Source organism: Myotis daubentonii, chromosome 6 (genome assembly GCF_963259705.1).
Source record: "Myotis daubentonii chromosome 6, mMyoDau2.1, whole genome shotgun sequence".
Classification (NCBI taxonomy): domain Eukaryota; kingdom Metazoa; phylum Chordata; class Mammalia; order Chiroptera; family Vespertilionidae; genus Myotis; species Myotis daubentonii.
Genome location: NC_081845.1, coordinates 36,681,746 through 36,694,940, shown reverse-complemented (window position 1 = coordinate 36,694,940; position 13,195 = coordinate 36,681,746). Strand labels below are relative to the sequence as shown.

The 13,195-nt window shown below is 47.5% G+C and overlaps 1 protein-coding gene and 1 long non-coding RNA gene across 11 annotated transcripts in view; one reads left to right on the top strand and one right to left on the bottom strand.

Moving 5' to 3' along the window:
* REV3L (REV3 like, DNA directed polymerase zeta catalytic subunit) overlaps positions 1–2,317 on the bottom strand; it is a 166,410-nt gene extending 164,093 nt beyond the window's left edge. For all 10 annotated transcript variants that reach the window (XM_059700674.1, XM_059700680.1, XM_059700679.1 and 7 more), the window contains exon 1: positions 1,778–2,317. In XM_059700674.1, the coding sequence (XP_059556657.1) occupies positions 1,778–1,916 (139 nt within the window). In that variant the 5' untranslated portion in view covers positions 1,917–2,317. The remainder of the gene's footprint in view (positions 1–1,777) is intronic.
* On the top strand, positions 2,315–7,011 carry LOC132236988 (uncharacterized). The gene is made up of 3 exons (XR_009453427.1): positions 2,315–2,457; positions 6,680–6,783; positions 6,992–7,011. It is a non-coding gene; the product is annotated as an uncharacterized LOC132236988 (long non-coding RNA).
* Positions 7,012–13,195: the final 6,184 nt, after the last annotated feature.

The window sequence follows — 13,195 nt, the reverse complement described above, 5'->3', positions numbered from 1 at the left end:
GAGTACAACATTATTTAAGGAATGCTTTTTCACGTAATAGAATTATTGCTAGCTCATAGTAAAATTTATTTACCTCCACAAACAAAACTCCTCTATAAAACAGAGCTTGAAAATCACTGAGGGATACATAATTAATGACGTGTGTGTGGGGGGAGGGGGGGAAACCATGTGTAGAAAAGTATCCCAATCATGCAAACTGTAATACACAGGAATGCCACAGTATATCCTATGAACATGTCCATTTATAATTTGGAAATCTGGCTGAATATAGCTGTATCAAACGTCATTATCTTATTCTTTCTCTGCACCTGAAGAACAAACAGTATATTACACGGAAATTTCAATTAGACACAAAGACCATACCCCTATATTCAAAAGGGCAGAAAAATCTATTCTTCAGAACACTTGATTGCCTCCATTTTCCAGCCTCCAAAGTTTAAAGTGTTAACAAATGGTTAACAGCACTCAAACTCCCCATCTTGCAAGGGTCCGTATCGCCAAAATCGTTTTCGCTGTTTTTAAAAAGAAATACTCTACCAAATCACACTAACAACCTTGACATTTTTAACAAAGAGAATTCCCATGAAAAGACAACTGCTGGGAGTGCGTGCGTGGGGAGAGGGGCGCTCTGAGGGTGGCAGTCCACAGAAGCTGGCTGTAGGCAGAGGAATGAATGGGTGGCGAGGGCGAGGAGCAGCCAGTGGGAACTGCTGCCCGAAATCCCCCCGGACAGCACGCCGCGACAAGACCGTCCCTGTCCTAAGGCAGCTCCATGAGTTCACGCAGGCAGTTCCAAGCACGGAGGAAAGCACAACCCCCAAGAACAGCTTGTGAATTTGGCCACTATCCTATTGCATATTTTCACAAATCCTCCAAAGCTTGAGAAAGTAGCTTTTGTCTGTCCCACCTCGTCCTTCAAAATAGCTTTTTTGTTGTGGTGGTTTTTTTTTTAAATATACGTGCATTTACAGGGCACCTCCACCCCCCGGCGTGGGAGCATGTGAAATGCTGTGTTGCTCGGTACAGCGTGGGTCCCTAAGAAACGGACGCGATGAAGCGCGAGGCTTTCCCCGGGGCACCGCCAACATGCATTTCCCCGAAGGCGCTGCACCTCACGCGCGGCCCCGCCCCCGGACTCGAAGGCTGTAAACGCCAAGGAGTCACGACCTCCACGCGCGGCCGGCGGAGCCGCACACTCACTTCAATGGGGAAGATGATGTGGCCCCGGGCGCCGCGCTCCAGCCGACCGCATCTCCGTGGGGAGGCGGCGACGCGGAGCGACGGGCCACCGACCTGACGCTTCCCCACTCCCCTAAGGCCACCTCCGGGAAGGGGCACTGCGGGGGGTGGGGGGGCGCCGGGGGAGTCCGTGGTCCCACGAGCGACCCACCTCGGAGCGCGGCCCTGGGAACCCGCTCCCGCAGGACGTGGCGCGGCCACCTGGCCCGGCCTCCGGGGCCAGGGCTCCCGGGTTGACGGGCGCGCACTTCCCCCGCCGCGACCGGGAGCGAGGGTCCCGCACTCCGCCGCCGCGCGCGGTGTAAACACCAGGCGCCTGCCGCCTCCCCTCCGGCGGGGGCGCCGCGCTCCCGCGGATCCACATTGTTGCGCCTCTGGTCACGCACGAAAGGAGAGGCGAGGGCGGAGGGGAGGGAGACGCGGCTCCGCTCCACCGAGAGGGCCGGCGCCGGCGGCGAGCGCGCGTGTGCGCGGCAGGGAGGGCAGCCCCGGCGCCCCACCGGCTCCCGCCCGCGCCCCGCGCCCCGCGCCCGCTCACCTGCCGGGGTCGCTCCGAAGACCCGCACCACCGGCACCTTCTTGACAGGGGCCTGGGTGAGGGGGGATTGGCAGATGTCCAGCCCCTGCAGCGGGCTGGCCATGTAGTAGTCGGCGGTCACTATCCTCACTGCAAACATGTTCGCCGCCGCCGCCGCCTCTTCACCAGCGACCTGGAAGCGGCAGCAGCAGTGGCGGCGGCGCCTTCCGCAGCGGCGTCCCCGCGCCTCCGCGGCCGTCCCCCCCTCACACCGACACCTGGAGCGGCGGCGGGCGGGGCGGGGTCGGCGCTGCTGCCGCCGGCTCCTCAGGAGCACCCGGTGAGGGGCGACCGGAGACGAGCCCTCGCGCTGCCGTCCGTGCTGGTGCTGGTGCTGCCGCCGCCGCCGGGAATCACACGGGCTCCTCGGTCCCAGGCTGCAGCTCTTGTTGCCATGATGATGATGTCACGGACGCAACCACTGGGGGAGGGGAGGAGGGCGGGCCTCGAGTAGTGGCGGGAGGGGGCGCGGCGGGAAAGGGAGCGAGCGAGCGGGCGGGCGCCCGAGCAGGGCACCCCGGCGGGGACGGTGTTTTCTTCCCCTCCCGCGGGCACGCAGCGGGGGAGGCGGCCGGCGGAGAGCGGGGCCCCGGCCCGAGGCGGGGGGATCGATGACTCGGCCGGTGGGCACGGCCACCTGGGTGAGGGGCAGCGGCGGGGGCGGTGGAGCGCCGATGTCATGGATGGGCTCGGAGGGGCTGGCGGGCGGGAGGGGGGCGCCCGTGTTCAGGGCCGTTTGGGCGGCTGGGCGGGATTGGCAGGGCCTGCGGCGCTCGCGTTCGGGCTGGCCTCGCCGGCCGCCATTTCGCGCCCCGCAGAGAAGGCGGGGGGCGGGGAGGGGAGGCGCGGAGACGGCTCTTTACAAGGTAAGGAAACCCGCCCGCGGGGGAGGGAGCGGAGGCGCAGATCTCGTGCCGCCGCGGCCTCGCGGGAGGGGCGGGGGCGCGCGAGCGCGGGCTGCGGCCTATAAAAGGGCCGCCCCGGCGCGGCTGCCCGAATGCGCGGCGCGCGCTACCCCGCCCGCCGCCCTGTGCTGCGGCGTGTGCGCCCGGCCTCTTGGGGAGCGTAGTTCCCGCTCTGCTCGGCTCCGCTCGGCCCGGAGTTGGCGGAGCCGGGGTGCCCTCCGCCGTGTCGTCCTCCCGCCCCGCCCTTTCCCTCCGCCCTAGCGGAGCCCTCCTCGGTTCGCACCCCGGATCAGCGGACTGCGCCCCGGGCGCGCGCGTGAACAAGTCCGGACTTGCCGGCTGCCGGTGACCCCCCTCCGCTCCCTCCCGCGAGGAATGCAGGGTTCCCCGCCTTTCCGAGGAATTGGCCACAGAGAAGGCCACTGAGAGTCCTCGTGTTGGACGCGGACGACTCCCTCCCGGGGCTATTAGCAGGTGCCAGGCTTTCCTCTCGGAAGGCAGAGCGCCAAAGGCGGTGGGAAGGGCCCTGAGACCAGACAACTTCAGTCAGAGGATGCGGGGGTGGGATGGGGGGCGGAGTAGGGGTGCCGTTTGGAATCGGGGAGAGAAAAAAGGGGTAGTGACCTGCTGCTGGCGAGCCCATCGTGTTGGAACCGACAAGTGTTTTTGTCTGGCTTGGTCACTCATACCGGGCGTGACCTTGAACCAATAATTTGCTGCCTTAGGGCCTCGGTTTCCTAGTCTGTGAAGAGAGTTTCACATCAAAAAATCCGTAAGGGTTTCTTTCTTCCCAACAAGAAGATGAAAGCGGTGGGAGGCAGGAACCCTGGTTTCCAATAGGAGCTGTGCCCCGGAACGAGGACTTTGGACGGTCGTTTCCAGGTCTCCCCAAACCGGAGCTCATTCCTTCACGCCTGTGTCACCACAGGTGTCTGAGTGGTCGGTGGGCTGCCGTTCGAAGCGGCGTGAGAGGCCCCCATTGGAAACCATTGTGGTTCTTCAGATGGGAAAACCAAAGGGCTCCGGGGGACAGGCTGCTGGTAAGAAGCTGCCTGTAAATCCCGTCGCCTCTAATGCTAATAAGAATGTGCGCTCCGAGGATTTGAGGCTGATTGCCACCGTCAATTAGCCTGCAGTGTGCAGCCTCGGAGCATGATTATAAACATGGGTGGCAAGAATTCTGATAGACAGGAAATTGCCCGCTAATATTTTTAAGATGCAGAAATCTCTTAAGTTGATTCAAGTTTTAGAAGGCGATGGGAGTGATTTAAAAATAGGGCTACCATGTTAAAATGCATTTTCTGGGAAAATAAATATTTTGCACACGCCGAATGTCAGATGTACAATACCAGCGACTCTCCTGGGGTTCCCTGGCACAGGAGTGTTCTTGGAAGTTGAATATTCTGGCCCCGACTCAATCGCATTTTTTGGGATGGGGCCCAGGAATCTGTATAGTTGGCAACTGCCCCCACCACATTCACAATTCTCAAATAATATATGATTGAGAAGCTCCGTACTGTATTATAATAAAATAGATCCATAATATTTAATTCTATCCCTAACTAGAAAAAGGTAAACACATCGAATTCACAGGTTAGCTATTTCTAGAAAAGTGTTTCTTTGCTCCTCCTCCTTGAATCAACATCACTTACTTTAAGAAAAGGCAACCACAATTCCAATCCTTCTAGAACTCCAAGGAAAGAATATTCACCCTTGAAAAGCATTTGCAGCACGAAATTAGGATGGTGTGTTCATTGCCTGTATTTAAGTTGAAGTGGATGTTCAACTGAAAACCTGGTACTACTCCCCTAATTAATCATTATAAAATGTGTTTTATAAATATATTCTCTTGAAGTATGAAAGAACTCTGGAATTTTGAATCAGAGAATGAAAAATGAGTTTGGTCAGATCACTATTTTTTGGAGCTTGTTTCCTCATCTATGAAATGGATAGTAACTCCTGTTTTAACTTCTCAGAAATGTTATAAGGTTCAAATGAGAATGTATCTGAAAGTATCATAATAAACTATTGGCTTTCAGAAGTCTAAAAACAGTAAAGTCATTTGAAATTGTCTTATCTAATACAATATGAGAAATGCCAAAATTGAACTCTATACTTAATATCCTTAAAGCACTTCCTTTTTAGTTGTTATTGTTGAGTGGCTTCTATTTGCCAGGTGATTTGAGATACAGTAAAAAGCAAAACAGACATGGTCCCTGTCATTATAGAGATTTACTAGAGGCCCAGTACACGAAATTCATGCACTTGGGGAGGGTGGGGGGGGGGTGTCCCTCAGCCCAGCCTGCACCCTCTCCAATCTGGGACCCCTCTGGGGATGTCCCTCTCATAATCTGGGACTGCTGGCTCCCAACCGCTCACCTGCCTGCCTGATTGCCCCTTACTGCTTCTGCCTGCCAGCCTGATCACTCTCTAACCACTCCCCTGCCAGCCTGATTGGCACCTAACTGCTCCCCTGCTGGCCCGATTGCTCCCAACTGCCTTCCCCTGCAGGCCTGGTCCCCCCCAACTGCCTTCCCCTGCAGGCCTGGTCCCCCCCAACTGCCCTCCCTCCCCTGGCCTGGTTGCCCCTAACTGCCCTCCCTTGCTGGTCTGATCACCCACAACGGCCCTCCCCTGCTGGCCATCTTGTGGCTGCCATCCTGTTACCACATGGGGGCAGCCATCTTGTGCAAGGGTGTGACGGTCAATTTGCATATTGCCTCTATTATATAGGATAGTCTAGCACCTTAGAAATGTATTTTAGTCATATGACCTATGCTCACATGTCATGCATGCCTGTAGTAAAAGCCTTCCCAGCTTTCTGCACCAATGCTCTTCAATGTCTGGTAGCTTCTGCCTGTTAGCAATTTATAACCTAGCACAGAAGGCAATGGCTACCATAATAAGATGACTTAATACCCAGCCAACCCTTTTAGCTCGCTTTCTTGTACTTTAGAAGGTTAGAAAATAAAAACTACAGGTTCCAGACTCACTTGCAGCAAGAATGCTGGCATGAGATGAATGAAGTGCTAGAGAATCTTTAACAATAGCTGGGGGAGGGGAAAGTCCCTGATTTGTAGCATTGGCCACTTTTCATGGTATGAATACCCCTGAGCTACTGAAGTCACTTAATTGTATGTGGAGTTGGAGAAGATGCTAATGATAATGACATAGCTTCAGCAATATCACTACATATGACCTAATTTCCAGCAATCAGATGCACCCATTCAAAACCCGGTTGTAAAAGTGAGCAAAATGATGCCTCAACTGCACTCAGGGAGAGGGGATTTTCTGGCAAACACCATGGCGAAGGTGTCTGGTTCTTCTGAGGAGCGGGGAGGAGTTCTGACGTCCATTTTTAGAGTTACAGGTGCTGATTGGCAAGTGGTGCTAGGACGGGTTTCTGCTAAAATAGCCCTGTGATGTGAGATGAGCTTTCTTTCTCGTTTGTTTTTTCCTGGATGTTGTTTCTAGCTATGTATTTAGCTCTCTGAGATCTGTGAGCTAAATACTATCTTTTAATTCATTTCTGTTTAAACTAGTTCAGTCATGGCAAGCTATGTAATTTGTGAGGTTCAGAGCAAAATGAAAAACATGGGGTCCTTTGTTCAAAAGGCAGAGAAAAAGTGCCATATATCCTAAAATATAAAGCTTTTTCTGTCTTGCCATCTCTCCTTCAACTTGTCATGATTTTTCTATTTGGTTTTTAATGTCATTCTAAGTAAAGAAAAATTTGAGTTTTAAATTATTAGACGGAATCTTACCATTCATTTTTATATTGTGCATTGCCATTTATAAATGCAAATATAAGAGCATATAACTCATACATGGGAGCACCAAATTACACAATTCATATTTCATAGCTTGTGCATGCATATATGTATTTCATGCTTATCAGAACAGTGTAAATGCTGCACAAAACCAACAGCACAGCTGTTTTTATTTCCCTTCTTGATAGGCACACTTCCTACTAACCTGAGTAAGGAAGGTCTGAAAGGAAAAGCAGCTATGGATTGTCCTACCAGTCCCCTTCCTTCTATGGCACCATTTTCAGTGTAAAAGGTAATGCACAAGTAAGAAAGGGTATGATAGGTGTTTTTTTTCTCACTTTATTTGGATGCCTTGCCTTCTTTCTACACCTGAAGCAAGTTCTGGTTCCAAGGGAAAGCATAGCCTCTTGGAGCTGTCAGCACCTCTATTAAATCAGTCATAGATGTAATATGCTTATCTTGTACTCACTTTGTGACTTCAGAGTTCTTATATGTCATAGGTCCACCAGAATCCTATGCTGGGTGGCAAGGAAGAAAGAACACATCCATTGCCTCTTCTGTTTATGTATATGATGCATTGTACCATTGGACTTCATTTGTAAAACAGACATTCAAACGTAAAGGTATTAAGATTTTCAAAATGGTGGTTGCAGAGCATTAAATCAAGCACTGAGCCCTGTCTGACTGCACAATTAGCATACCTGTGAACTTGACCCTGTGTTCTCTGTTTCTCCAGGGGCTTTTCTTGGTATTTTGAATGAAACAATTCATTGTGCAGGATATTTAACATCCCTGGCCACTGGGAGTACATGCCACTGTGACAGAAATGCCCCCAAAGAGGAGTTACTGCTCTCACTGAACTAGAGTGGACTCCACTGTCTACGGTCAGGAACCGTAATCTTACAGATCCAGGGAAGGTCTTGTGTAGTTTTTGATAGTGATTCTCAAGCAGAGCAAAATATATAGTCAAGTTAAAAAAAAATGTAAAAATTTGCATATCCGGGATAGCAGAATTATAGTGATTTCCCCCCATTGTCAGAAAAATGATACCACCTACATTGGTGATGAAACAAATATTTGGGATGAAAGTTTAAATGTGATCAGTGGAGCCCGGCTGGTGTTGTTCAGTGTTTGAGCGGCAACCTGTGAACCAGGGTGTCGTGGTTTGATTCCCGGTCAAGGCACATGCCCAGGTTGCAGGCTTAATTTCCAGTAGGGGACTTGCATGAGGCAGCTGCTCAATGATTTTCTCTCATCATTGATGTTTCTATCTCCCTCCCCCTTACCCTCTGAAATTAAAAAAAATTTATGAAATAAAAATAAAGGTGATCTGTGGGTTTTATGTGTCACATACATATAAATGGTAATTGACTCCAGATAGATGGCAATTTCTGGCAGTTAAGAAAAAGAACAGAGAACCACAGAAAAGCCGTGGGAGCCATCTTACTTTCATTATCAATTAGCTGAAGGGAATGGAAGCCCTAAGTAAGTAGGGCAAACCCTGGAGGCAGTTGCTATCAACTCCAACCACTCTCATAAAACTTTATGCAGGTTTCCACAACTTATTCAAAGTACCTGCCTGGGTATAAGGTATACACATAAATATGTATTGCCTGAATGGTAAATAAAGCATTTTTGGCTAAACAAATGGGGTTTTCTCTCTTTTTTTAAACTAAAGGGAAGCCAAATTAATCATTGTGGTGTGAGCTGAATATCTCTCTGTTCTCATCTTTTTAACCAATTAATTTTCTCAGTTACAAGGAGAAGCAAAACTTATTTAAAACAACTCTCAACTCTCCTACTTCCATAAATTATCAGTAATAGTTTTAAGGGAGAGACCAATGAGCCTATAAATTAAAGATGATGTTTGAGGAACAAAAAATGAAAGAAGCTTTTAGAATAGAGCAATATTAGATCTGATGCTTAAGCTCTCCAGGACCCTCATTTAAATATCCTATCTAGAATTTGTAATGGAGCATTTCAAGTGGATTATGGCTAGGAAGGAAGAGACCAAACACACAGGGTAATGTCCAATTAAATTCCCAAATCTCAGAAACAAGGTATCTATATAGAGCAGCATATCTCAGAGTAGTTTTCCCTGTCTCCAAAGGCCCACTGCACTTTTCACAGTTTAAATCACGTTCCAGGAAGACTTCCACAAATAATCTTAGTTATTTTAAAAAAATATGTTACTGATTTTAGAGGGGAAGAGAGAGAGAGGAGAGAGAGAGAGAGAGAGAACCATCAATCAATCACTCTCCCACACCCTGTTGGGGGACCGGCCCTGACTTGGAATCAAACTGGAGACCTTTCTGTGCATTGGATGATGACGCTCAACCAACTGAGCCCACACCTGCCAGAGTAATAATCTTTGTTATTGACAGTGAACTCTTGAGTTTTGATCCTCATTTTACATACGCATTCCAGGGGTCAGGAAAGACTATTCTCAGATGTGTAGATACAGATCAACACTTACATTTCTTTACCTTCTCAATAAAATGTATTTTTTCAATCTTAAAAAGTTTTAAATAGAAAATGATTAAAATATATGGGATCACCCAGCCAGTGTAGCTCAGCAGTTGAGTATTGGCCCAGGAATCAAGAGGTTGCTGGTGCAGTTCCCAGTCAGGGCACATGCCTGGGTGCCTGGGTTGCAGGCTCAATCTCCAGTGTGGGGCTCTATCCCTCTTCCTCTCTCTCTCTCAAAAAAAAAAAAAGGCTATAAAAAAATTTTTTAAAAGAAAAAAAAATATACACACACACACACACATATATCCTATATAATAAAACCCTAATATACAAATTGACAAAACAGCAGAATGACCAGTCACTATGACATGCACTGACCACCAGGGGGCAGGTGCCCAACGCATCAGCTGCCCCTGGTTTGGGGCAGCTCCTGTTTTGAGCATCTGCCCCCAAGAGGGAGACAACCGGCAGCAGCAATTGGGGGTGGGGGGTAGTTGGGGGATGGTGCAGGGCTGGCCAGTGGGCAGTGCCAGGCCGCCAGCCAAGGCAGGTGCCAGCAGGGGCCCCTATCGCCCCGCCCACCAGTCACCCCACAGATGGCCCTGATCGCCAGCCAGGCCTAGGAACCCTACCCTATTTATTGGGAACAGTCTCTTAGATTTAAAAATTAAAACCTGGTAAGGCTACTCTAACACTGAAAAAACAGGATAATGCAGCGATGATATACGTGGACTCTGGCTTGCACATTTTGTGATCAGCCCTGATTCTGACACTTATAACTGTGTGACAAAACCAATTACTTCTCTCTGCTTCAGTTTTTCCACCCATAAGATGGGGGAAATGGTACTAGTGCCTCAGAAGGTTCATGTTATGAACTACTTTTTATAATCAGGGTAAAAAAATGTAGCTGCCCATACAACAGCAAGATGCCTTTCACCTGTATGAAAAGTATGGTCACTGGTGCATGCAGCGACCCAGATTGCAAGAGGGATGTCCAACTGCCGGTTTAGGCCCAACATCCTCTGAAGGGTCCTGGATTGTGAGAGAACGCAGGCTGGGCTGAGGGTCCCCTGCCCCCATGCATGAACTTTGTGCACTGGGCCTTTAGTATGTATATATGACACTCAGATCCATCCAGAGGTAGTCATTAACATTTTAGTCCATAGTTTTTCTAAAGAATTTTTCTAGAAATGTATTACATAGTAGAAATAATGTCCTTTTGTTTTTACTTTACATTACAGCAGAAGTTGAAAATTAAAATTCTTCATATACATTTTTTAATCGATGCAGACTATGCTGTACTGTGGACATAAGCTAGTTTACTGTTTTCCCCTGTTGGCCAACAACAGAATGTTTTACATCATTATAAATATCCCAGCATTTGCTCCATTTTGGGTCCTTTTTCTTTTTTTTAAACATTTTTAAAATATGTTTACTGATTGTAGAGAGAGAAGGGAGAGAGAGAAACATCAATGTGAGAAAAATACATCAATTGGTTGCCTTCCACACATGCCCCAACCAGGAATTGAACCCTTGACCTTTCAGTCTACAGGAGGATGCTCCAACCAACTGAGCCATCCAGCCAGGGCCAACCCTTACCTTTTCAAGGAATATTTATAGTTCATTATTTGACAGCATCAGTTCTGGTACATGCCATGTTTCTCCTCTCCAAAAGAGAATTGTATGTGATAATCTTTCTGCCCAGTTTGCTGTTCCTCTCTTCGCCTCTTTTTGCCCAGTTAGTTTATGCTTTGGATTTTAGGTCAAAGGTCACTTCTTCAGGAAAGCCTTTCTAAACTCTATATTTGATTATGGGACCCAGTAACATACTCTGATTGTACTGTGTTCCTTTTTTCTATAGCACTTACCTCTGATTTTAGTAATCAATTCAGTTGTGTATTATTTAATTAATTTCTCTTCCTCCCTTTGGACAATAATCTGGATAAGCAGTGATTTTAAGGTTGTTTATAAGGCCTATTAATGTGATCTCATTCATATCACTGACTAGATGGGTAAAGCTTGAGATTAAAATACAATTAGTCCAAAAATACATATGTGGCAGGCATTAAGCTAGGTGTTGGGAATATACAAGTGAAAACAGCAAGCATTGCTTTATCCTTCATGGTGCTTATAGTCTGGTTTGGCAAACTTTTTCTGTGAAGGAACTGATAAATATTTATTTTTTTCATGCAACATGGTCTCTCTCACAACCATTCAACTCTGCTGATGAAACACAAAAGAGAACATCCTATATAATATAAGCCTAATATGCAAATCTACTGAACAGCAGAACGACTGGTCGCATGATCCACACTGACTACCAGGGTGCAGACCCTCAATGCAGGAACTGCCCTCTGGTGGTCAGTGTACTCCCACAGGGGGAGCGCTGCTCAGCCAAATGCCAGGCTCACGGCTGGCGAGCACAGCAGCAGTAGCGGGAGCCTCTCCCGCCTCCGTGGCAGCACTAAGGAGCAGTGAGCAAAGCAGTAAGGAGCAGCAAGCAGGCGGGTGGTAAGGAGCAAGGGGTCCCAGAGTGCAAGAGAGGTGTCCAACTGCCTACCATACTTTTAGTAGTGACTATAATTTTCATACAGGTGAAAGGACTGCCCACAGGGTAACAGGCCTAAGCCAGCAGTTGGACATCCCCCTAGGGGTCCTCGACTGAGAGGGCACAGGCCCGGCTGAGGGCCCCACCCCCCCCCCCACCCCCAGTGCACAAACTTCGTGCACTGGGCCTCTAGTCAATAATTCATAAATGAGTGTGTCTGGGTTCTAATAAAACTTTATTTAAAAAACAGGCAAGGGAGTTAGATTTGACACATTGGCTATTGTTAATGATCCCTGGTCTAGTGGACAAGATAGCCATTAAACAGATGAGTTGAGATGATAAATACTTCAAAAGAAAAGGACAGGGTGCAGTATAAGGTCACATAGCAGGGATGTCTAAACTAGTTTAGGGAGAGGAATAAAGACTTAAAGAACATGACTAAGATTTAAGAAAGACGGGAGTTACCTGGATAAAAATAGGGACAACAGGTTCAGTGAAGACCTGAAGCATAGAAAGAGCAAGAGTAGAAAGAGATTCCTTCTTGAGCTTGACAATTGATAGGGAGTTGGAGATGAAATTGCATAAGGATATAGAGTGAAAAGACAGACTCAGAGTATTGAAACATTTTCAGAACCAAATACTTCCCTAAAGGAAGGGATGACAGCAGGAAAGACAGAGAAAGAACACTCCATGAGGTGTAGTGGTAGTAGGAAGTAAGACCTTTCGGATACTCTAGCTTCCTCTTCCACCTGGATGCATAGGATATGTAGGTTGGGAGGTATTATTCTGTGGTAACCTTAGAGAATTGGTAGATTTTCTGAAGGGTAAGATATAGTAGGGTAGAGAATGAAAATGTGGTGAAGGAATCAGAAATAATAAAGATAGGAACACATTGCTGTTATATAGTATATATAGTATGTAGTAAGTGCTCAACACTTTTTTGTTAAATGAAGGGAAGGATAACAATATAAGAATCCAAGAGGGAAAGGGTTTCAATAACAAGTTGGTTAATAGTTTAGCATACTTAAAAAGGCTATTGATCAAGGTTGGTTTCCTTGGCTATCTGGGAAAGGATTCAGGTTAAGCCACTCTTGATGTCCTAACACAAAATAAGCCTTACCTCTAGGAAAAGCTGACCTGGTTCTTTTCTTCCCTCAAGATTTCAATGTCACTACATTCCCCAAATAAAAATATAAAATTAGAATAGGAGCAAGATTTTTCATAGATTACAGTGATACTAGCTCAACTGTTACTTCTTTTCTGTCACCTATATTAAATGTGTATTCTGTTACTTAATTCTAAACTTAGTGTACTGTTGTTTCCACTTTTTATTAACTTCTTGTTGATATCTATAAACTGTTACTTTAGATACCGTGGGTGATCTAAAAGATGTAAGATATGGCTCTGGTCTCAAGCATTATGTAACTGACCAATAAGGTATAAGCTTCTTGACATTAGAAATCATATTTGACATTTTCCTTTTTTCCTTGCACAATAACAGACACATGGTAGTACTGCAGAAATATTTTTTCCCTTCCCTCTGCATTGCACCATTTGGTAACGAAATGGTGTCCATCTAGCCACTTCTGTATGAGTTGGACAAAACATGCCGCTTTCTGAGGCAGTCAATGACATTCTGAAGGTATTAGTAATTTCAGCTTGTTGAAGGTGGAAGTTTTTGTAAAGG